The 25,842-nt window shown below is 39.9% G+C and overlaps 3 protein-coding genes across 4 annotated transcripts; 1 reads left to right on the top strand and 2 right to left on the bottom strand.

Annotated features, from left to right (window-relative positions):
• Positions 1 to 9,340: 9,340 nt before the first annotated feature.
• rilpl2 (Rab interacting lysosomal protein-like 2) lies at positions 9,341 to 15,235 on the top strand. Of its 2 annotated transcripts, none has more exons than XM_084115793.1 (4): positions 9,341 to 9,731; positions 11,690 to 11,841; positions 12,008 to 12,133; positions 13,774 to 15,235. In XM_084115793.1, the coding sequence occupies exons 1-4, from the start codon at positions 9,435 to 9,437 to the stop codon at positions 13,793 to 13,795; spliced, it is 597 nt and encodes a 198-aa protein (XP_083971919.1). In that variant the 5' UTR covers positions 9,341 to 9,434; the 3' UTR covers positions 13,796 to 15,235. The 2 variants fall into 2 exon arrangements, with proteins under 2 accessions (XP_083971919.1, XP_083971920.1); XM_084115794.1 differs by having other exon boundaries at positions 9,348 to 9,708.
• Positions 15,236 to 15,380: 145 nt separating this feature from the next.
• kmt5ab (lysine methyltransferase 5Ab) lies at positions 15,381 to 20,676 on the bottom strand. The gene is made up of 8 exons (XM_084115784.1): positions 20,501 to 20,676; positions 20,209 to 20,285; positions 19,701 to 19,821; positions 19,455 to 19,617; positions 19,263 to 19,353; positions 19,011 to 19,070; positions 18,749 to 18,939; positions 15,381 to 16,176 (listed from the first exon to the last, which is right to left on the bottom strand). The coding sequence occupies exons 1-8, from the start codon at positions 20,508 to 20,510 to the stop codon at positions 15,966 to 15,968; spliced, it is 924 nt and encodes a 307-aa protein (XP_083971910.1). The 5' UTR covers positions 20,511 to 20,676; the 3' UTR covers positions 15,381 to 15,965.
• Positions 20,677 to 20,716: 40 nt separating this feature from the next.
• Positions 20,717 to 23,081, bottom strand: mtrfr (mitochondrial translation release factor in rescue). The gene is made up of 2 exons (XM_084115795.1): positions 22,627 to 23,081; positions 20,717 to 21,651 (listed from the first exon to the last, which is right to left on the bottom strand). The coding sequence occupies exons 1-2, from the start codon at positions 22,906 to 22,908 to the stop codon at positions 21,427 to 21,429; spliced, it is 507 nt and encodes a 168-aa protein (XP_083971921.1). The 5' UTR covers positions 22,909 to 23,081; the 3' UTR covers positions 20,717 to 21,426.
• Between the last annotated feature and the right edge of the window lie 2,761 nt (positions 23,082 to 25,842).

Here is a 25,842-nt window from a genome sequence, read left to right as displayed (position 1 = left end):
ACTGATTTGATTAAACTGACAATAGCTTAGCCTGTAGAGCGGGGACCTCTAGGTTATAAAACCTAATAAATGTAGACGGCGAGGCCCAGCCTGCCGCCATACATATGTCTTGTAAGGAAATCCCACTAGACCAAGCCCACGATGAGGCAACGCCTCTCGTGGAATGCGCTCTGACACCCAACGGGCACTGAAGACCCTTGGCAGTGTAAGCTAGCGCTATAGCATCGACTATCCATCTGGACAGGCTTTGTTTCGAAACAGCCATTCCCTTGGAACGTCCACTGAACGAGACAAATAGCTGCTCAGTCTGTCTAAAGACAGAAGAGCGAGACACATAAGCTCTCAGGGTCCTTACAGGGCAGAGAAAACTTGAGTCCCCTTCCTCGTCTGACACCGGCAGGGCAGACAGGGAGATAACCTGAGCCCGAAACGGTGTGTTGAGGGATTTTGGCACATAACCATGCCTAGGTTTGAGTATGACTCTCGAGTCACCTGGCCCAAACTCTAAGCACGCCGCGCTCACCGAGAGCGCGTGCAGGTCACCTACGCGCTTAACTGAAGCGAGAGCCAACAGAAACACTGTCTTGAATGACAGATGTTTGAGGCTAGCCGTTTGGATGGGCTCGAAAGGGGGACCTTTCATGGCCTCCAAAACTGTAGAGAGGTCCCACATAGGGACTGAAGGAGGTCTGGGAGGATTCAGCCTCCTCGCTCCCCTGAGGAAGCGGATGACTAGATCGTTCCTCCCTAATGACTGACCAAGCGTTGTTTCAGAGAACGCTGTAATAGCCGCCACATAGACTTTGAGCGTGGAAGGGGCTCTGCCCTTATCCAACAGCTCCTGTAGGAAGGAGAGAACCTCCGTCACCTCACAATCGAGGGGTGAAAAACCCCGAGCTGTGCACCAGCTGGAGAATACTGACCACTTTGAGGCGTAAAGCCGTCTGGTTGACGGTGCTCTAGCCTGAGTGATAGTGTTTAGCACCCTTATTGAGAGATCAGCGGGTACCCGTTGAGCGCCCACACGTGGAGGGACCACAACTCCGGGTGAGGATGCCAAATCGAACCCCTGGCCTGCGAGAGGAGGTCCCTCCTCAATGGCACTGGCCACGGGGCAGTGTCTGCTAGCTGCATCAGGACTGGAAACCACGGCTGGTTCATCCAGAGCGGCGCTACGAGCAGCACTGAGCATTTCGTTTCCCTGATCCGTTCTAACACCTGAGGCAGGAGGGAGACGGGGGGAAAAGCATAGAGCGGACAGCGCGGCCACGTTCGGGACAGCGCGCTCTCGCTCTTGGAAAAGAACGCGGGGCAGTGAGCGTTTTCGTGGGACGCGAACAGGTCCACCTCCGCTCTGCCGAATCTCTCCCACAACAGCCAGACTGTTTGCGGGTGTAGAGACCATTCGCTCGTAGGAATGTTGTTCCTGGACAGTCTGTCTGGACCCAGATTCTGGATCCCTGGCACATGCACTGCTCTCAGCGAGCGCAAGTTGCGCTGAGCCCATAAAAGGAGGCGTTCCGCCAGCCTGTACAGGTTTAAGGATGTGAGACCGCCCTGGCGATTTATATAGGACACCACAGACATGTTGTCCGAACGGACTAAGACGTGTTGGTCCTTGATTTGGGGACGAAAACGCGTCAGCGCGTTGTCCACTGCCATCATTTCCAGGCAGTTGATATGTTGGAGCTTTTCGCGTTCTGACCACAGGCCGAAAAACGCTCTGCCCTCGAGCAGCGCTCCCCATCCCGATGTGGAGGCGTCTGTCGACACCACTAACACTCTCGAGGAAGTCCCCAGGCTTACACCTGATTGGTACCAGTCGCTCGACTTCCAAGGTTTTAGAGCTTCCACACAGCTCTGATTGACCCTGAGACGCAGCCAACCGGATGCCCACGCTCTGCGCGGTACCCGCTCTTTCAACCAGAACTGCAGAGGGCGCATGCGGAGCAAGCCCAGCTGGAGAACTGATGATGCTGAGGCCATAAGACCTAGCATCCTCTGAAATTTCCTGAGCGTGACGGTCGCGCCGCAGCGAAAAAGTTTCGCCGTGCGCTGAATGTCTAGCACGCGCTGTGGTGACAGCCGCGCTATCATAGACTGTGAGTCCAGAACTGTGCCCAGAAGTCGTTTGACTGGGGTTCAGCGAACTCTTCGTCCAGTTGACTCTGAGACCAAGATTCTCGAGGTGATCGAGTAAAATGAGCTAGAATCAGCCAGTCGTCCAAATAGTTCAGCACTCGCATGCCTCTGAGTCTGAGAGGCGCGAGCGCTGCGTCCATGCACTTCGTAAATGTACGGGGTGCCAGGGATAAGCCGAACGGCAGGACTGTATACTGGTATGCCTGGCCCTCGAAAGCGAACCTCAAGTATCGCCTGTGACGTGACGCTATCTGTATTTGAAAATACGCGTCCTTCAGATCTATCGACATGAACCAGTCTCCTCTGCGAATTTGCGCGAATTTGCGCGAGGTCGTGAGCATTCTGAAACTGCGTTTCATTAATGCTTTGTTCAGCCGTCTTAGATCCAGTATGGGTCTGAAACCCCCGTCTTTCTTGGGAACCAGAAAATATCTGCTGTACAGCCCCTCTTCGCTTTGAGCCTGAGACACAGGCTCTATAGCCCCTTTGCTCAACAGTTTTGATATTTCGGCGCGAAGTAGGTGTGCTACTTCTGAATTCACCGTAGTCTCGACGCGCGCTGTGAAGCGGCGAAGACGTCGATAAAACTGTAGCGAGTAGCCTTTCTTTATAATGCCTAGCACCCATTCCGAAACCCCTGGAAGCGCTGCCCATGCGTCCGCATGGATGGCTAAGGGCTGGATGCGAAGCGCGCTCTGTTCGCTGGGCGACAGAGGTGCTTCGGTGTGCTGCAGCATAGGCGGGATGCCCGCGAAATTCGGGGCGGGGGGCGCGCTGATCACAGCGGGCAGAGCGCTCGTCCTCAACCCGACTACGGTGCTTAACCGAGTGAGGGAGGGCTGAGCGGGTCCCGGAGGACTCATGGTGTCTGTGAGTAAGTGTGGGCACGGGGAAGCGGGCACATTTACTGCTTTGGACGCGCTGTCTGCCTGAGCAGAGCGAGCGCGCACAGGTTTCGTTTTTACAGAAAACCTGTGACATGTGTGACATAGTGTTTGTGGGCACTGGGAAGTGGGCACGTTTACTATGTTGTTTGCGCGATCGACCTGAGTCGATTTTATGGGCGCGCGCCCTGTGTGAAGGGCTGTGCTTGTGTGTAGGGATGGGCACATAGGAGTGGGCATCAGCGCTACATTTATTGCACCATCGGCCGTGGCCGGAATACCAGAAAATACACTCTTTACAGGATTTATCTGGGTAGCCGTAAAAACGGCTTTTGTGTGCAGGCAAGCGGGCAACTGTACGGGCTTGCGCGTTGCAGAAGACGCTGAGACAGTTGCAATTCCTGGGACTGAAACAGCGGCACGCTTGGGTGAGAGTCCGGCCGCAGCGGGACTCACACACCGGCGCTTTCCTAGGCACGCTAGGATGTTTTCGGGGCTTCCGGTTTCACCACAATCCTCGGCCGCGGCCCACGGGGAGCGGGGCGACGGTTGGCAGAGCGAGAGCGGGGCCTCGAGCTGCGTTGCTGTCGGTGTTGCGACGAAGCAGCAGGAGGGGGAGGCTGTGGCTGAGAGCTCCGTGGGGCCGGTTTAGCACGGCTCGCTGAAGAGCTAGAGCGCTTCGGGAGGAAGTGCTTAAAGGCTTGAGACGCTTTCTGGACCTCGGCGAATCTCTCTACGAACTCGTTGACAGAGGATCCGAAGAGGCCGGCAGAAGATAGTGGGGCGTCGAGGAACGCGGTGCGCTCAGAATCAGCCATATCTGAGAGCGTTAGCCACAGATGTCTCTCAGCTACAGTGGCGGAAGCCATACACCGTCCCATGGCCTGTGCAGCGGACTTAGTAGCGCGGAGAGAAAGATCCGAAGCGCTCCTTAAGTCCGAGAGGCAGATCGCATCAGGTCCCATCTCATCCAGTCGACGGAGAAGATCTCCCTGAAAGATCTGCAGTGTAGCCATGGTGTGTAGTGCAGACGCGGCGGAGAAGATTCGCGCGAGCAGCGTCGACGTCATGCGGCAGAGGGCGGGCAAAGATGGGTCGCTATCGCCTGTTCCACCGGCGGAAGCGAATGGTAGCCTCTGTTTTTAGCATCGTCTAGCGTAGCGAATGCTGGTGAGACAGACGAACGTGTTCGAGCTGAGAAGGGAGCGCTCCAAGCCTTCGCAACTTCTTCATGAAGCTCAGGAAGAAAGGGGGCAGGCTTGGATTCCGGAGAAGTGCGCTCACCAGGGAGAAAGCTACCATCCAGTCGAGTCCGAGAAGGGGGCTCCGGAGCGGACCACTCAAGGCCGAGGCTCGCCGCGGCCAGCGAGAGTACACGCATCAGCTCCCTCTCGATGTTAGCTCTTCTGTTAGGTGTACGGGCAGGAAGCGCGAGATCCGCAGAGCTCGCCCAGTCTTCACTGCCCGAGGCTAACAGAGAGCACGAGTCATCATCCCCCGACGCGGCTTTAGAATCAGCTTCCTCTGCTGAAGCGGCGGCAGACAGCGGTCGCTGAGCATCAGGAAGTGATCCAGGCGAAACCGGTGAAGCAGGCGGGCGAACCGGCGAGCTTAGTCGGGCTGGAGAAGGCTCCGGGACCCGCTGAGAGCGGCGCTTCTTACGGCGCGGCAGTACAGCGGGAGATGCAGGCTCGGAGAATACTGCCAGGCGAGTCCTCAGAGTCACCATAGGCATAAGCTCGCAGTGAGGGCAGCCGCCGTCAGCGAGCGCGAGCGCTGCATGGTCTTCACCCAGGCAGGAGACACAGATGACATGACGGTCTCCCTCGCTGAGTGGGGCTCGGCACGAGCCGCATTTTGAAGGCATCTTGAAAAAGATGCGAGCTCTTTTACGAGTGTGTGTCGCAGGGCGAACACACACACACACAGAGAGTAAACAGAAAAAGGATATGGGCGCCGGAAAGCGCAGCAGGAACGGCAGTCGAAGGCGGCGTGGGCCAGCAGCTTCCGTGAGTGACTCGTCCCGCTGAAGTGCTTCTCAGACGACGCGTTGCTTCCTCTCGTGATCCAACGATGCGTGAGCTTCGCTGAAAAGATGAAAAATCAGTGAATCAGCCTTTTCGAGCTCCTTTTATAGGACTAAGCCACGCCCGTTTCGGCGGGAAGTGGCGAGGAGGGCGCGAAGCGCCCTCATTGGCCTGACGTCACCACAGGCCTCGCTCGATAGGCTTATGCAGTTGCCAATGAGCAGCCAATGAGCGAGCGAGCCGTCTCGCCCATGGCTGCGTGCTGCTGCAATGCGCTTTACATTATTTCAAAATGAAAGGATAATTTTTTGCTTCAGTATTTCGTGAAAAAAAGAGTTTTTCCCCTAGCGTTTTCAACGCAGTACGAGAGACCTCTCGTAAGAGAACTGGTTTTGCTAAGAAGCTGCTCCTGAAAAAAGGATCGGTACCAACTATTTGTGTTCGTGCTGCACCTCCAGAAGAACTGAAGTGAGTGTAACGTTTTATTAACCTTTATATTAATCTTTATATTACTCTTTGCAAATCGCTTGCTGCAGCTTCACGATGAATGCGGCTGTTTACACTCAGGGTACATTACGGCATGTTTTCTATGTACAACGTTCTCAATATAATTTATAATCCCACGTTTATAATGAACAATGCGTTATGGTTATTGTGTTATTATTACAAACGGTGTGCGCACAGAACAGAGGGGCGGGGTGAGCAAAGCTCATTATCATTTAAAGACACATGCACTTAAACGGCGTGCTGAAAACAGAGCTGTTTTTGACCAGGTAAAATGAGTGTTTTCTTACAATACTAATGAGAATTTTTAATTAAAGTATATTACAAACTTTTAATTTAGACCCTAAAGAATCATATTAGCTTGTACAAAAATGGCATTATATGACCCCTTTAAGATGAGTATTTTTGTATTTTCAAAATACATAAAATACTTTTTGCCAGTCAACCTCTTTATCAGGGTACTGAGTTTGTGCATCAACTAGTTCAGACATTCACTAGCTCAGCATTGGATCAGCATTTTTTTGTTTTCTTTTCTATTCTTTTCTTTTCTTTTTTATAAGGTGGGAATGTCATGATCAATTCTACTTGTTGATTAAAGTTAAAATAGTGCATTATTCACTTTAGTTACACATGAAAGAATAAAAGAAAGAATAGTTGATTTTTATCAACTAGCTTGTCAAATGTGTTTAAAGCATTACTGCATGTTAGGGCTGGGTGATATGATCATAGCGATGATATAAAGTTTGAATTGATGGAACTTTTTCTAAATCCTTTACATAGATGGGCCTATTTGTGGGGTAAGCAAATGTATCCGTGCAGCTTTTAGTGGGCAGGAATTACTGGAACGTTGGAGTGGAAAAAGAAGCATTGATGAATGATACACCACAAAAATCTTCAGCTTTTAGTTTTATTGTATATTAAAAAATAATAATCAAAAAGGGGTAAATAGTGTCAAATGAATCTAAATTAATTCTAATTTTAAATTTTAGATACACTTTCTAATTTTAATAAACTTATAGAAACAAATAAACTTAAAATAAACATAAAATTACTTAAAAAGCATTAAAAAAAAAACCTCAATATGATATTGAGAATTGTGAAACCATGATATTGTTACTGTGAAGTAAAATTGATATTTTGGTCATATCGCCCATCCACATTCTTTGCTAGATAGCAGAAAAGGTTCCCACAGTTTTACATACAGTATGATTTTTTTAATAGTGTTCACCACAAGTAATAGACTACATTGTAACCAGAAATAAGTATATAAATGGCTGCTATTTTGCATAAGTTTATTTGTAATTGCAAGAAAGAAAGAAAGACAGAGAGGGCAGAGATGAGGTTAGGAATGAAAAGTCAGTAGGCCTATGTAGTTTCTTCATTCACTGTGACCTATACATGCACTGGATGGCCAATTTCACACGTATTTTGTGTATTTTCAAAATACAAAATACTGTACTTGTATTTTAAATACATTTCCATGCATTTATGCCCATCTCTGCATACACCTAACTTCAAATTCAAGGACTTTCCAGATCCAATACCCTCAAATTCAAGGACTTAATGTGGGAACACATTTGTTATGTTAAACAACAAACGTTGAGGTTCCATCGTAGTATTTCGTGCGCGCGTGAACGTCATGGCAATGTAAAACACAAAGTACCTCACGTGGGAAACACTTAATGTGATGCGTAAATACATGTAACTAACGTAAATCAAGCAAGCTAGTGTGCATAGGCCACGAAATGTTGGCGAAATAGCACTGTTTCATCCGACCGGAGGGAATAATATGGAATTTTTTTCTAGAAAACTTCTTGCACAAAATAAATTCAAGCACTTTCAAGGACCTGTATCTCTGCATGTTTATTTTCCAAAACCTTCCAGGGCCTTGATTTATTTATTTTTCAGATTCACAAACTTTCAAGGATTTCAAGGACCCGTGGGAACCCTGCAAAAAGTATTCTCGTCGCTTGATAAACTTGTGGTTGAGCCACTGTAGTCACTTGGACAATTTTAAACATTGTCTTTACTAACTTTCTGGGCCGGCAAGTTTCAATTACAGAGAAGCCTATGGAGTAGTGAGACAGCTCTCAGATTTAATCAGAAATATCTTAATTTGTGTTCTGAAGATGAACAAAAGTCTTACGCGGTTGGAACAACATGAGGGAGAGTAATTACTGACAGAATTTTAATTTTTGGGTGAACTAACCCTCTAAGGTTTTTGGGCCAATCACATATTGCTGGCCAATCAGGGCACACCGTGCTATTCAGAAATTCTTGATGAGCTTTGTAAAAATCGACTCTTTTCAGAAAGGTGAAGCATAGAGGAGCAACAATGATGTATACAGTATGTGTTAAATAATCACTTTTTTTAACCTAAAACCACGTAAACACATTGCATTAAACTAAATACACTAAATAATGTTATTTTTTAGAAACATCATATGACCCCTTTAATGCCTTTTTCTGCATGACCATATTCTACGTCCCTTAATCCTACCTAAACTTAACAACTACCTTACTAATTATTAATAAGCAGTAATAAGAAGTTTATTGAGGCAAAAGTCATAGTTAACAGTAAGTTAATAGTGAGAATTGGACCCTAATCTACTTAAGCAACATTAATCAATTCACAACAGCAATGTACCACAATAGAAAAAGGCAGCAGTCTGACACACCAGCAGAGGAAAAACCTAATACACGCCTCAGTGAAGATCAGTGAGCATTTATCCTCCCTCTCTCCTCCAAGACCAAGAGCAGAGCAGTGAGAGCTTTCACCTGACACTACTTTACCTGAGACAAGAGAGAAAATGAATAGCTACTGCCACACAGTGGACTAACGCACACACATCAAGAGGAAACTTCTGAACCATGTCATTTTGTAAATTCAGTTAACCTTTTCATGAATAAAAGTGTGTATTTTATATATTATGCAAAAGCATATAAAGTTGTGCATATTTTCACAACTTTCACTTTTGTACAAAAACTAAATTAGCAAATGTTTCCATATCATCTGTACATGCTATCAGAAATATGTTATAATTTAGCAGTAAACAAACGCATACTGTGCTAATGAGCTACTGCCGCTCTGCTGAAGCGAAGTCCCAGAAAACGGCACAGGTTTTGTGATTTTGGCTAAAAACGGCATAATCATAATTTAAAGACCACTGAGAATGTTTAAAAATAGCTCAAAATATGATCGGAGTGGGACTTTAAAGGGATAGTACACCCGAAAATAAAAATTCTGTCATAATTTACTCACCCTCAAGTTGTTCCAAACATGTATGGATTTCTCTCTTCTGCTGAACACAAAAGAAAACAAGATATTGTGAATGTCTGTAACAAAACAGTTTATTGCCCCCATTGACTTCCATAGTATTCCGATCAACAAGTTTGGTTACCAAAATTCTTATCTTCTTTCATGTTCAGCAGAATAGATAAATACATTCATACAGGTTTGGAACAACTTGAGGGTTAGCTGTCCCTTTAAGCGAACATCTGTGTATAATATAATAATACAATTATATTGTGTGTATTTGTTGCCAAGTGCCAGCTGGTTCCGTTGAACAGCCTATAAATTGTATGACATTAACAAAATGTAAGCGTTTTCAAATTAAATTTTGCACAGAATTGTTCCACGGGATTGTTATGGAGATGTTAGCGGGAATAACAGTCACTCATGCTTTATTAACCGTGTTGTTCATGGAGCGACTCTGCCATTGGCTGGTTAACACGTCAATCAAACGCTCGAAGTTCCAGTAAAGTAGATGAGCCAGTTTGGAAGAGGAAGTTGTCGGGTAATTTGTGAATACAGTGGGACAGTGAGATCAGCTGGACTCGCCATATCTTTGGGAAAGTTACTGTGTTTTGAGACAGAATGGAAGGGCGACTGGACAGTTCACCCATGGAGGCTTTCGACAAGGACGTGCTGGAAATGACTGTTGAAGATGTTTATGACATTTCCTACGTGATCGGCAGAGATTTATTAAAAGTCAACACAGGTGGCCGGGAATTCTCGGATTTACAGTTCAAAATCGTCCGTGTGCTGGAGATGTTTGAGACAATGGTGAACAAGTACAATCTGTCGATGGAGGAGCTGAGGATGGAGATGGATAATATGAAGCGAGAGATGGACAGAGTTGTAGCAGAAGGTTCGAGTGGTAATACTAATAATGTGAGTGTGGGTTCATGTAATGTTAAAGTTCAGAACAAAATTCATAAGGCGTGTAGCCTATATATTAGTGCCGTCAAATCGATGCATAAAGTATGTGTGTGTATACTGTATATACACAGACATTCTTATATATTTCTGTTAATATACAGTAGCCTATACACACACATATATAAATATATTATATACTAGGCCAATATATTAGTGCTGTTAAATCGTGATTAATTGATATCATCTTAAATAAAAGTTTGTTTACGTGTGTGTGTGTGTGTATATATATATATAAATGTACTGTGTGTGTATGCTATATACACACAGACATAATATATAAATATAATAACATAACCTACACATCAGTGAGAGTATATGTCGTAATTTAAAATGGAAAAATGCTGTTTTATAGATGTTAGAAATGTCACTTTCAAACAAAGATTTGCTATCAAATAACACACCCAGGTTCCTAACTGATGACGAAGACGTAACAGAGCAGCTATCAAATGTTAGACCGTATTCTAGGTTATGTGTGTAGGTTTTTGGTTAAATAATTTAAATAACCTTTTTTTTTTTCAGAATTAAGTAGTAGGAAATTACTAGTCATCCAATTTTTTTATATCAACTATGCATTCCGTTAATTTTGTAAATTGGTTTCGTAAGGGCGCAAAGAAATATAGAGCTGAGTAACATCAGCTCAAAAGTGAAAACTAACACCATGCTTCCTAATGATATCTCCCAAGGGTAGCATGTACAAGATGAAAAGCAACGGTCCTAGTACTGAGCCTTGTGGTACACCGTACTGAACGTGTGATTGATAAGACATCTCTTTGTTTACTACTACAAACTGATAACGGTCAGATAAGTATGATTTAAACCATGCTAATGCAATTCGACTAATGCCAAAGTAATTTTCGAGTCTATTTAAAAGAATGTTGTGGTCGATAGTATCAAATGCAGCACTAAGATCCAGTAACACTAATGGAGAGATACAACCACGATCAGATGATAAGAGCAAATCATTTGTAACTATAATTAGAGGTGTCTCCGTTACGGTCTAAATCCTGACTGAAATCCTTGCAGATATAATTTCTTTCTAAAAAAGAACACAGTTGTGAGGATACTGCCTTTTCTAGTATTTTTTACCAAAAAGGGAGATTCAAGATCGGTCAGTTTTTAACTAGTTCTCTAGAATTACGTTTTTCTAATAAGAGGTTTAATAACAGCCAGCTTAAAAGTTTTTGGTACGTATCCTGATGACAATGATGAATTAATAATTTTAAGAAGAGGAGCTATGACTTCTAGAAGAATCTCTTTTAGTAGCTTAGTCAGTATAGGGTCTAACATGCATGTCGTTGATTTAGATGATTTAACTAGTTTAGATAATACTTTTCCAATGTCAAAGAATGAATGGACTTGTTCCTCAGGGCGTCTAGCATAAAGTCTGATGATACTGTAGTAGACGGTTTATTGGACTCTAACCCTAACCCATGGTTATAATTTTGTCTCTAATAGTATCAATCTTGCAAGTATAGAAAGTAATTACTGCTGTGCTGTTTAGAAATGTCTCAAGTTGAAGCTTTATTTCTCTTTCATTTAGCCACTGTATCAAATAAATACCTAGGGTTGTGTTTGCAAAGTAAGCACACCTAGCAGTTTTAATGCCTCTCTGTATGCAGTATCACTATCCTTCCATGCAATGCGAAATACCTCTAGTTTTGTTTTCTTCCAGTTTCTCATTATATAACTCAAAGGGATAGTGCACTCAAAAAGTTGTCATCATATACTCCTACATGTAAACATCATATACGTTACTAGTCTTATTGTGAACATCCATGCATATAGGCTATTTATTTTTTCAACCTTTTAATCTTGTAACAAACTTTTTTCTATTTCCAGTTTGTGCAAAAGCGTACTTATATATAATGCAATGTATGATTTATTTTATTATTATTATTATTCTTTTATAGGAAAGTATTGGGCCAAACAAACTAGTTGTGGACTTAAAAGACCCAAACAGACCAAGATTCACCATGCAGGAGTTAAAGGAGGTTCTGCAGGAGAGAAACAAACTCAAAGCTCAGCTTATGGTGGCCCAAGAGGAGCTACAGCTCTACAAGAGGTAAAGAGTTGATTGACAGGTTGGCTGAGAAAAAAGATATGAAAATGGAAGTTAGTAAGGTCCAATGTTCTTCCAAATACAAATTATTTTTCAGAAGACATGCATATAGATTTGGATTTACATGAGGTCAAATCTGAGGTAAATGTAGCATCTGATGTGCTTGCAGTGGGGTCCTCGGGTCAGAGCAAAGCATGGTGGAAATAAACCTGGACACGCTTCCGCAGTCAGAACCAGAACCCAAACCCTCCAGTATTATAGAGGAGAACAAAGAGAAGAGCACTATTCAGAAACTGTGAGTGTTTGCCAATTTCTGCACAATGCCATGTTTTGACCTCTGTGCATTTCCAGGTCTATCTTATTTTGATAATCAAATAATTAAACTTATCAAGTTTATTCAACCAAAAATAGGTATTAAAAATAGGGTTACACTTTATTTTGATAGACCACTTTCGACATTCTTCTCACTACAAGTAACTACATGTCAACTAACTCATTAATTTGCAACTACATGTCAACCAACTCTCATTACAGTATTAGTAGACTGTTAGGATGAGGTTTGGGTTAGAAGAATAAGTTGTAGTTGCAAAGTTACTTAAGCTCGGGTGCACACTGTGCGATTTATTATAGTCCTTTACGATTGTTGCTTGTCCGACTGTACGAACATGATCCTCGCTGTAAGCCATGTCACTCTGTAAGATCTCAGTTGTCATTAATGTCAGACTCTACGACTGTCAAGACGCATTAAAAATGGACGCACGCAAGAAAAGCTGTCCGGAGTTTTACATCATCAATCAATGACACGTTTGGTGATGTGAGCTGCGTTACACGCGCAATTGAACTGATGGATACAAAGAAATCTCTAACGTTAATTTTGGTCATGTCTTGAAAAATGACTACTAATACTCAAATGACAGTCAGGTGACGTCATTGCAAACGACATATATAGTACTTATAGTTAGTAGAATGTTTTAACTATCGAAATAAAGTTACCAAAAATAGTTGATATGATAGACAGTTTTAATCTTAGTCTTCAGTGTCACATGATCCTTCAGAAATTTTTTTCTTAAAAAATTTAAAAAATCTTAATTCTAAACTTTAGACCGCTATGTAAATGGCATTAAATACATATACATACCAGTATTGCAGGGCAGGTGTGTGTGTGTGTGTGTGTGTGTGTGTGTGTGTGTGTACCTGTAAAGTCTTGTAGAATTTCTTGACCTTTTTACATTTATTGAAGACTCATGTGAGTGGCTTTACCAGTTGTGGGAGGTTTGGACTCTTGCCCACTGGAGTTTGCCCATCTATCTCGAGTTAGTCATGTTCAGTTGAATCATTATGATGCATAGTGTTTCAAAACAGCTTTACAGAGTGACTGTATTTGTCAGTATAGCCTCACAAGGAATATGCTCTAATGTCTTTGAGTGCCAAGTGAGATAACCAAAGACAACTGTGACAAAGCTCCTCAAGATGGAGAGAAAAACTGAGAGAAACCCAAATTATGTCCAAATTACAATAATATTTAGCTCTGTAAGTAATAGAAGTCACATAGTCAATGAATAGAGCAAGTATGAATTCAGGCCTTGTGCATCTTGGCCAGTTGATGTGTCTGGGTCCTTGATAAACACGAGCAAAACAGACCATGGGAAAATGTATTTTGAGTTTGTCCTCTTGGTATTACATTCAAAATATTCACAAAATTCTAACACCTAACGTAAACTAATTAAAACTAAACTTATTTGGTGGTGTAAAATTCCAAAAGTTTATTGCATCACATTTCCGTCTCAAAGCATCAGTGAAAGTTTGTTAAAGATGTTTATGGCATTTCTCAGCATAGATTTATTAAGCTTATTTTCTACAAATGTCTTGCTCTGAAAAATAATGCATTTTTGGCTTCTTGCATTCTTGCTGACAAACCATTTCTCTCTTTTTCAGTTTCTCATTTCGACAAAAATAGTCATCTGCAAAACTTAACCAGGATTTACTACAACAAACCAAACACATCTGAAACAAGCCAGGCCCTTTCCAACAGAGCGAGGAGAGATGCGATGAAGTTACTTTTTTTTTACAATACTGACCCATTTCTGGCTGGAAATCCTTTGCCTAACTTCTACTCCTAGTTTTTAAATGAGTATGTTTTTATCTTGGTGTTTGTAACTGTTCTCACTTAGTTCATAATTGAGTGTGAAGCCAATCATGAATGAGTAATGTCAAAAACACAAATGTAACTAACATACATTTGCATTTTTACTACATACATTTTCATCACCATTCTTCCAGTACCCCAGTATGTTTTACTGTAATACTGTATGACATTACAATAATCAGTTTTAATCAGTCATGTTATAATTAGCACTAAGACACAGTTTAGAACTGATTTTGGTGATAATACTAAGCATATTATCTTAAATGCATTGATTTGCTCTCTTAGATCTTACTGAATTAGAAAACACCTTCAGACTGAATCTGTTGCAACGGTTGACAAGCTTTTGGACTGAAACTATCCATATGACTTTTGCATATCACTTTCTATTCCTAATTTCAATAAACTAGAGATTGTGGAGTTAAATTTAAGAGGTACTTCAACTATAATACTTTTTTATTTTTTGGTTAAGCACCTACCAGGTAACAATGTTTAATAAATCTCTTTAAGGAATATGAAGTTGTAAATTGTGGGCCATATGAATGTAAAACGTTGCAGTACTAGGCCTCTGGACAATAATGAAAGAGGGTTTTTTTTACCTGCAATGATATAAAAAAAATGCTGTTCTTAATATCTGGACCCTGTTGTTTATTCGTGGATTACTGAGTTATCCTGGATTTAACACTTAATATATTATTCATAAGCTTAAAATGATTTGATTTAATTTATTAAATGTAAACAAAAAAGAGAAGTATATGTATCTAGCTCTCTTGCACAAGAAATCAAATAATGTAAAATTATTTTCCTTGTTTGATCTGATATGTTCAACCTGTTGAAATGCGAGACGAATGACAAAATGAAAATCAAGTGTTATGCACCAGTTAAACAAACACATTTAATATCCAGCTTTCAGGCAGCTTTTGTTTTTATAAGGTCCAGAAAGTACTTGTTTGGCATGTGAAGATATTGAAATCAGTTGCTTGCTTTTTGCCTATTGGATGTTTCATATATAAAAATGTTTTTCTCATGTTTGAAATGCAATAAAAATCTTTGGTCACAAAAAAAAAGGATAATGACTGAATTATTTAATAACCAGTAATATTAATTTCCTTTAAGTGTTTACAGGGCTGTTTTCTAGCATTACGCTCCTTTACGTTGGCGCCTAACAATGGGTTTTATTAATAGGTTTTTATTTGGATTGCAATTAGGTTTATTTCAAGAATAAACAGAATAGTTTCATGATTAAATTGAACTGCCTAAAACAATCATTATACAAAGTGCATTTGCAGCTGAACATTAAACACCATTCATTTTTAAATAAACACACACGTGCTTATGTAATGCTGCAAATCCTTAAAAACTCAACTAAGGTTAAAGACAAAGGATTCAACAATCACAATTAAAAAAAGTGGTATAATTGCTTCACAATTAAACAATTTTGCCTATACAAAATGTACAGTAACTACCCATTTGAATATTCTCTTATCCTTAAAGTCAGAGACTGATATTCTTAAACATTACACATTAAAATGAATATTCACCCAAAACAAGAAGCCTTTGTCCTTTACTCACACTCGTGTCAATCCAAACATCTACACCGTACTCCTGTGCAAAACACGAATTATGATATTGTTTGATCCTTTTTGAAGCTTGAAAATTTGACTCCACTGACTGGACAAAAACAGCCAAAACATTCTTCAAACTATTTCATGTTTTCTTCTGAAGAAAACCAAGTCCTAAAAGTTTGGAACAACGCAAGTGTGAGTAAATTACATTGAGTGAACTTTCCCGGTTAGACAATTAGCTAAAACGGTTCACATCATTCAGCCTTAACCCAAGGTGTATTCGTTTAAAAGTTAGACTTTCATAAGAAATTCATTTTATGGTACGATCTATCACAGTCAAATATTTTGGCAACTCCAACATGTCATGTCCACAATACACTGCTCCATTAGACACGATCAGCAACTCTAGTAAGAGTGAATTATAGCTTGAGCCAAGGATGAGCAGCGAGGGCTTCTTTACTGCGGTCCCCGTAATCATACAGCAGCTCCTCGTCCTCCTCCAGGTCTCTGGAGGCCAGGAAGATGAGGTGAGGTGTGCCGTTTATAGCATGTAGTTTGGTCTGAAGGTTGCCATTTTTACTGTGGTTGATCAGTCGGCCCAGACGGTTGGTTTCTCTGGTAGCATCAACACTAGAAAAGTGCACAAGCAATTATACTTGGAATATAGAGAAATTATTTGCAAGTGAAAGCCTAACAAAATTTACAATCAATCAGTTTCTTTTATCCACTTCTGTCCTGATTTCTTCGAGGGGAGGGTCTATGGGCTTTATCAGATCTTTCGATCTAACGGACAAAAACTTGCACAATTTACATATGTGACCCTGGATTCCAGTGTTATGGACGTGACATTTGCAGTCAAAACTTGAAATATAAAATGCATTTAATACCAATATTTTGAAACGTCTGTTAATATATCCATACTCCCTTAAGAAAGGAGTCAAGACATTAGAAAAATATCAGTCAACACATGCGTTTTATATTTAATATGAGGGAAATACACGTGACGTGACACAAAAAATCTTTAACTTTTAGGTGGCAAAATATTTTTTAGTAATTCTATGAATTACACTGTGCAAACCAAAAGACATATACCCACCGGATGAATAAAGATCGGCCTCCACAGAACATAAAATATTATTTTTATTTTATTTTTCGTGTTCGCATTTATGTGAAAAAAAAACAAACAAAAAAACAAATGTTACGGGCGTGACAGTTCTCCATTACGGACATGACTGCTCTGAAAGCGACTTTAAAAATTTCACAGAGACCTCAAACAGAAAGCACAAAGCCTTTCTTTAAAGTGAATTTCGTTTTTTTATTAATTGTATCTTAATTTTAATCAATGTTTCATCTGGATTTAATAAATAAGAAGTAAATATAATAGAAAATAGATAATCATGACACGGAGGCGCGGGCGAGTGAACTGGACTCTTGTCTCATAAATGAACCGAAACTCAGCGTAAGGTATGCTACTTGCCTCACAGACCTGAGAAATATATAGAAAGCTTGAAATGTCTACTTTTAAACAGAACAATTCAAAACGAAGGAAAACAGACTGCTTTCTGCTTATGAAATGTGCATTTCTCTCTGGCGCGTCCTGAGAAGATCGCGACGCATCGTCAACTTCATCTTTGCAGTCGACACAGAAAACACTTGTTTATTAATAAACAATTAAAATATCTCCTTGCTATATTTTACATTAATAATCATTACTTTTGCCGTTTCTTTGTGACAGCTTTTAGATGCTTTGTTGGCAGCGCCACCCACATGTTGAACGAGTCACACCGCATCAGCACCGAAAACATGATTTTTTTCAAATCTAAAATCAAAAATCGTGATACGAACCGAATCGTAGGTTTGGTCTATCGTTACAGCCCTAGTAAGATGAGAAAGCAAGAGTTTATGGTTTAAAAAAAAACAAAAAAACAATGGCTATCTGAACATCTTTGCCAAGCGCAAACCAGTACAGAAGTAGGCTAATCAATAAATTATCGGGGAGGGTCATGCCTTTTTTCACAATCATTTTGGAGGGTCATAGAAAAATGTATTGCTGGCGAAGGGAGGGTCATGTCTTTTTTGACAACAGATCTCAAAACTCCTCCGGTGGCCCCTTAAATAAAAAACGAACAGTCCCTAAATGGACAACTTTAAAGGAGATTTTCTCAATGTTTAGATTTTTTTTTTGCACCCTCGGCCAAATATTGTCCTATCCTAACAAACCATACATCAATGGAAAGCTTATTTATTCAGCTTTCAGATGATGTATAAATCTCAATTTCAGAAAATTGACCCATGTGACTGGTTTTGTGGTCCAGGGTCACATAGGAACACAGACACAGCTTTCGTTTCTGCTCTGACAGCCACAAGATCATCCAAATGCTGAGAGTGTGTGTTAGAAATCAGGAATGCTGAGAGAACGTTGTGCTTGGTACGTTTTTCATCTTCAAACCAAACTTGGGTCTCCAGCCGACAAAGTTTAAATCCCGTCTGGCTAGAGCGCCTCCCATAATGTTTAGATGAATATGAATGGCCATTCAGAGATTCTTTACACCAGAATCTGAATTATATGAATTATAGGCCCTGTTTACACCTGGTTTTGTGATGCGTTTGTCAATCAGATCACAAATGGACGACATTAAATACAGGTGTAAACGGGGTCTAAAACATTTTGAGCTTGTCCACTTGAGGTATTCGATTGGATTGCTTTCGTAGTGTAAACGCTCATGTGGTCGAATGCGTTCGAACAGCCTCAAAAAGACGCTTACTCCGTCTACTGATTTAAAGCATTAACATTATGGGAAGTGCGCTAGCCAGACGGGATTTAAACTTTGGCTGGAAACCCAAGTTTGGTTTGAAGATGAAAAACGAACCCGTTTTCTCACCATTCCGGATTTCTAACACACACTCACAGCGTTCGGCGTCACCTCTAGGTGCGTGGCAGCTTATTTTTGTCCATTAGATCTAAAAAAAAAAAAAAAAAAAAATATTTATATAAAAAAATAATTAAAAAAAACACACACTTTATCCAAGAAAATGTGGTTAAATTCAAATTCAAGATTCACAAATTTCAAGGAACCTTGGATTTAAACACCAGGTGTAAACAGAGATGCGTCTCCCTCGTCTACTTGTGATCCGATCGACCAAAACACATTTAATACCTGTAAACAGGGCCATAAAAAAAATAAAACGTCCAAATACTCACCAGTAGGTTTTGTCGTGGTAGCGGAAGTAGTACATGTAGCAGCCCGTAGAGGGATCTTGAGCATACTGAGATTCTCTTGCTTTAGCATCGGCGATCTCTAACAGATCCCCATGGTACTCCACTACAAACTGGTCTTTCTTAAACGCCCTGTCTGCAAAAATCCCTCTTCCTTTTCCTTCAATACATTTCACCTGATTAAAAATAGCAGATGCTTAAACCAAGGAATGAAAGGTTTCACGTTACAACATTGTTAAAGGCTTACCTTGAGCCCCTCTTCCACATTGTTTCTGATGAGATCATCAATGTGCTGCTGCTTTTCACACTGTTGTAAAACAACATGCCCATATTTAGCATAAAAAAAAAAAGACGACATTCTGATTGAAAAATACCAGGTCAGAAATACTTTTTTTTAAATTAAAAATGGATAGATGGATGAATTGTTCACAATAAGAGCTATAACAGAAAAAAACTTTTTTTTTTACATTTTAAAACGCTTAACTAAGAGTTTACCAACCTTTAACTCAGCTTTGCTTTTCCTGCAACTTCGCCTAATAGGGTAATAATCTGTGACCTTTCGATTGAGTTCAGACTCTTTGCCTTTCAATCTGAAGAAAATAAGACAAATACACATGGTAAGATGATCCTGCTAACAAAAAAAGGGATGTGTAACAGCAAACTCGACAGACAAACAATTTATTAGACTTACTTCCGGTCTGTTGACTTTTCACCATTCATTCTTTGCCCAGATTTGGTTTGCTTCCTCGTCCCAGAATCTTTCTGAGGCGCATCAATCTGATCATTATGTGCACAATTAAGGATCTTGCCAGTGTTTTCTTGTTTCGGTGCATTGAGCTCATCAGCATCTTTGACTAGCCAAAGAAAGAAAAAAGTAATAAGTAAAACAACTTTGACCATGATAAATGTGCATCTTTAATACGATATAAACAAATACCTTCAGTTTGTTTGCTCGTGTCCGCTGCAGAATTGTCTTCTAATATTGGGATGAGTGGGTTATTACGTAGCGGCTTGTTTTGAGTCAGACAACCATGGATTGTGAGCTGAACTTGGCATGTCTGAGACACAAATAGGCATTTGATCAAATCAATAAATTAAGCAATATGCATTGTTAACTTGTTTAAAGGGATAGTTCACCAAAAAAATAAAATTGTCATCACTCCCCTTCATCATGTTGTTCCAAGCCTGTATGAGTTTGTTTCTTTTATTTGTTGTTGTTGAACACAAAAGACGACATTTTAAAGATGGTCGGAGATTGATTAACAAAAAGTAGGGAAAAAAATACAGTATGGAAATCAATGGGTGCCGTCAACTGTCTGATGAACAACATAAGGGTGAGTAAATGATGTCCATTTTTTTATTTTTGGTTGAACCATCCCTTTAAGCTGATCACAGATCGATCAGCAAGTAAAATACATTCAGGATTTCAGACGCATCTCTCCTACCGTTGGCTTTCCGTGTTTGTTTTCTTTAGCCTGTTCAGCTTTCTCGTCCCCAGGTCTTCGCTTGCTCGACTTTTTGCCTAATGAGTACATAAATAAAGCATAAATTATGCGTATGCATGCTGCGACTAACGTCGGGATTCGAGCTGCAAAAATTGACCGCAGAAAACGCGAATATAACGAAACAATATTAGATCGATTCTAATAATCACCGTTTTTCACAAGCAAACAGGTTCGCTAAACGGACGCACGTCTGTGAGTCACATTAATAATTTTTTTTATCTTATTATTTTACCTTTTCCCATCTTGGATTCGATTTCCAGCAACAAACAGATATGGTTATAAACAGCACAGCATGCTGAGATAAATAACTTGACGTCAGGCTGCCTGGGTTTTTAAATATCAATCGTAGCGTTCATTGGTCGAACTCTTGTAGAGTAGGCGTGTGATTGGTTTAAAAAACGCGGAAGCAGTCAACTACACGCGCCGTGCCTCCTGACGTACTTCCGGTATGATTTATTATTTATTTATTCATTCATTCATTTTTATTCAGTGCCAGAAGAACAAGAGGTATACTCGCATTATCACATTAACATTAGCTGCCAGGAAAAAAAAAGAAAGAAAAAAATTATATATACATAATTTCCAGTCCTTTCAAAGCATTAACGTTACATATTTTTGTGAAAAAAATAGCTTTTTCAAAAAAGTTTGCTTTGAGCCCACTTCTTTTTATGTATATGGTATTTTCCTAATAAAATAAATTACTGTATAATATATGTTGCTCTTTACATTATGTCATTCTCTGAGTATAAAAAAGCACATCAAATACAGTAATTTCTCACCCCTATTGTGAGGATAATGTTGGATGTATAAAGCAGATGTATGAATCAGCCTTTAGGTGCTGTTTGATTCTTGTTTATTGACCAGTTTAATACTTCAAACTTTGTGGACTCATCGACAAAAACCTTAGTTTTCATTTCAACAAAACAGGGACAAAACATACATTTGCTCACAAGCTTAAAAGTTTCCACTGAACACAGTTACAGTTTAGTTGATATAACAGTCAACCACTGTATCCAGGTCTCCGAATCATAATAAAGCCCCTGTTTCTTAATTTACAGATTACACTGTACACTAGTTCTGTCCATTGTGTTTAATTAATGATTAAAAAAAGGATGAAATCATGTGCACCTCAGCATTTCTCATCCTCTTGAATGAATCTCAGCATTTATCATCTTCTCGGTCTGAGCAGAGCATCTCCTTGAATCGTCTTTTTCTCTCCATGTTTTCATTTACTTTCTTCCGTTTGTCCTGTTTCCTTTGCATGGATTCCTTCTTTATTTTCAGCAGTTCACTTTCCTCACCCTTGTATGCGACGTCCAGTTTCTCACGTAAAATCTCTCGTGCTCGTTTTCTGTTCAAATCCACAGATCTGGTCTGGTGACACTGCAAGAGAATATGAGATCATTTTATTATAATAATATTTTGGTGAGATTAGGCATCACTGAGGGATTTGGGATAGTCAAGAAATAAATTACAATTAGATATACACTTTTATTGATTAAATATCTTTTGGAAAAACTGAGTTTCGTTTCATTTATGAGACGAACTCCAGTTCACGCACGCACCTCTGTGTCGTGATATCTATTATCTGGTTTACTTATTATTTATTAGGCTAAATCCAGGCAATTGGTTGATGAAACATTTTTTAAAATTAAGATACAATTATTACAAAACGAAATTCACTTAGAAAGGCTTTGTGCTTTCTGTTTGAGGTCTCTGTGGAAGTTTTAAAGCAGTCTCTATTAGTGCCGCTTTCAGAGCGCTGAACTGTCACTGTTTTTCCTCATAAATGTGAACACGAAAAATAAAATAAAATGAATATTTTATGCTCTGTGGAGAGCATAGTAGCTTGGAGAGTTTACATTAGTAAGCTACAGGACATCGTCTTTCGAAACATGACCTGCACGAAAGAGAAAAAAAAATACTGCGTCATTGTACCCAGCACTTCTGAAAATGCACTTGCGAATGCATCTCTGTCCCCAGCACATCTCAAACCAAACTGATGCTCATGCTAGAAATGCCTCCACATGTTGGAAGTTTAAGTTGCTGGCACTCATGCTATGTTCACGGTCGTCACGTGCACATAGGAAACACGCCACCCTATCGGCAAGGCTCATCGGCAGAAATATTCATATCGGCCGATGCCGATGATGGTCATTTAAAGCTTTTATCGGCCGATACCGATGTTGTGCCGATATCATCGTGCATCCCTAGATTTCATCAAAAAGATCTTCATTTGTGTTCCGAAGATGAACGAAAGTCTTACAGGTTTGAAACGACATGATGGTGAGTAATTAATGACATTTTTTATTTTTTTTATTAGGTGAACTATCCCTTTAAGATCATAAACGAGCTCACCTTCACGACGATTCCAGTGGGAACGTGTTTAAGCACGACGCAGTTGCTGGTTTTGTTGGTGGCTTGTCCTCCAGGGCCAGATCCCCGAACAAACTGTTCCTCAAGGTCTTCCTCGTGTAAAACTGGCAAGTCAATCTGGTATTTCTTACCAGCAGCGAAAACAAACGGCCATCTTATTAATCTCCAGTGTCGCTGTGGAGAAAGTAACGTCATTTGTCCAATGTTTATCATTCCCAACTTCAACTTCCAGACGGAGAAGAGCCGGTGACTGACTAAAGTCATCCTTCAAAGTTTCCCCTTGTAGAAACACATAAGGACTCGCTCGGCATATACAACCCAATTAAACGTATTCAAGTAACAAACCTGAAACGAAACTAGAGAAATATACACGGTACTACACATATTCCTTCTTCTTTTATGATGATTCACAGACTATGTGCACACTGCCATCTACTGGCCTGTTATACAATCAGAGATGTATGACCATGGACCACAAAACCAGTCACATGGGTCACTTTTTATTTATTTTATACACCACATGAAAGCTGAATAAATAAGCTTTCCATTGATGTATGGATTGTTATGATAGAACAATATTTGGTCGAGATACAACTATTGAAGATCTGGAATCTGAGGGTGCAAACAAATAGAAACACTGAGAAAATCTCCTTTAAAGTTGTTCATTTATGTTCACGATTGTGCTGCATTCACTCACAAAAATAAATGTTTTATATATTTACGGTAGGAAATTTACAAAATATCTTAATGGAACATGATCTTTACTGAATATCCTAATGATTTTTGGCATAAAAGAAAAAACTATAATTTTGACCCATACAATTTGTTGGCTATTGCCACAAATATACCCGTGCGACTCGTGACTGGTTTTGTGATCCAGGGTCACATTAATGTTTATAATATAATAATAGTTACTCACTGTGGTTATGTAATTATGTTGCTACATAATACTGTTTCTATTAATGCACTAACCTGTTTATAATCAAATCAAATAGATAATGACTTCATCATTATTTCAATTAACAATGTAACAATATATGAAAATAACAATTCATTATTTTACAAAAGCAATTTGCACTTTCCCTAAAGCCCTTGAACTATTATTGTTTAGTCTGAACTGCTGGGGCTTGTTTCAATAAGGAGGTTCAACCAACTCTGAGTTAAAACTTGAACTCTGAGTTGACTTACCCTGAGATGGGAAACTCTGAGTTTTTGGTTTCAGAACAGCTGAAATTAGTTCAATCAACTCTGAGTTGACTGACTCTGAGTTAAGCGCGTGCACCACAACTATAAAAAGCCATTATCAATGGAGCACAGATATTATGAGTCACCATGGCAACAGCGCCAGACAAAAAGAGGTCTTCATATTTCTCACCAGCAGAACTGGATGTGCTTCTGCAAGCATATGGAGAGTACAAACATTATTTCGTTTATAAGTTATAAGTTTACATTGTAATTACTGTTATACAGTGATGGGTGTAATTATTTACCAAGTAATCTAAATACTGTAATTTAATTAAAGGGATTACTCTTAATTCTTCTGTAATTTAAAGTTAAATCTGATGTAATTGTATTAGACTATAGAACAATTCTGTATAGGCTATTTAACATACATTTTTAAAAGTTATATTTTTAATGTAACCTTCTCCCTCTACACACTTTGGCCAATTCAAGAATAATTCATGCAATTGTATATTGTTTATTTGAAAGCATTAAAAGTGCAGTTTCTTGTCTCTCCTTGTATTGTTCAAGTGTTTAAGGTTGACATGGGATTTAGTAATTAGTAATAAGTAGACCAATAATTACTAAAGATATTCATTATTACATTAATCTAATTACACTGTTGAAGATGTCATTTGTAGTTAAATACAAGTAACTTACCCAAATGTTATAATATCAGAGGTGAAACTGGAAGAACAGTGTGTTATTCAACCTAATTTTAATTTTCATGTAGTTGCAATCCTGCAGGCATTAAAAGAACATGGCAGCAGCTGAAATTTAAATATAAAAACATAATTCAATCAGGTAAGGCTTGAGCATATCATGGGTGAAGGCTACCTGACTTTACAAACATGTGACATATTAAATAAGTAAAGCATCCAGTGTCTAGCAGTGCAGCAGCGTTTACGGCTGAGGGAATTCCTGGAGAGACTTCAGAGCCAGTCCCGAAGATCCAAGGGCCTCAAAAAATGTAAGAGGTTTACAAATGTGTTATTTTTTAAATGGGCTATTTTTGATATTTCCATTTATTTTACTTTGGGTTAGGATTTTTGTTGGTCCCAATAGATTCTGATGGTAATATCTGTCTTTTGGAGCCTCCTGTCCCAACAGAACCCCAGGCAGTTGTAAGTCGCCTACTCAATACACCAGAAATCATGACAAATAGTGTTATAAAGTGTACTCAACCAAATGCTCATCACATGGGGATAAAGAGTTTCTGCTGCCACAGAGAGGCCTACAGAGGTAATGTTAATATTATGTGTCTACACATCAAACAATCTACACATTCACATTTTTTCACATTTTTATGTGGAGTAGCCTAACGAATCTAAGTTTAAATCTAAGTATAAACAGGTATTCTTATCTCTCCCCCTGTGGAAGAACAGCAAGAGGACAGTCCATCAACTTCTGGTGCACAGATGAACAGTTCAGTGATTCTCAGTAAATGCCACAGTTTAATTCTGTAGAATTTGTTTAGAACTACATTATGTAACTCTAATCTACTACTGTGTTTTCAGTTGCCAGTTAAGGAGTTATATAGACTTCATCTTATTTAAAAAAAATAGCAATATTTTATTTATTAATAAAAGATTAATTTTATTAATAATAGGTGGTGTTTAAACACCACTTCCTCTTTAAAAAAGGGGAGGAGGCCGAAAGAAACTCTGGGTTTACTGAAGAAAACCTGCTCCCGACCAGGTTAGGTTCACAGAGTAAGTTACCATGGTAACTGACTCTGAGTATAAGTTACCTCTCTTTCTGAAACAGGCTTGACTTACTCTGCTTTCTCAGGTTTAACATGCCTCCCATTCTGAAACAGAAAACTCAAGAGTTTCCCTCATTTCAGGGTTAACATACTCAGAGTTTTCACTTAACCTCCTTTCTGAAACAGGCCCCTGAAGTGGATGTTGGTCAAGAAAACATCAGAAAATAACAAATAAATTAACACTTATGGACATGAAACATTATTTCCCAGCA

Source organism: Abramis brama, assembly GCF_963993115.1.
Source record: "Abramis brama genome assembly, chromosome: 5".
Taxonomy (NCBI): domain Eukaryota; kingdom Metazoa; phylum Chordata; class Actinopteri; order Cypriniformes; family Leuciscidae; genus Abramis; species Abramis brama.
The sequence above is the reverse complement of the archived record's forward strand: the minus strand, read 5'-3'. Positions and strand labels throughout refer to the sequence as shown.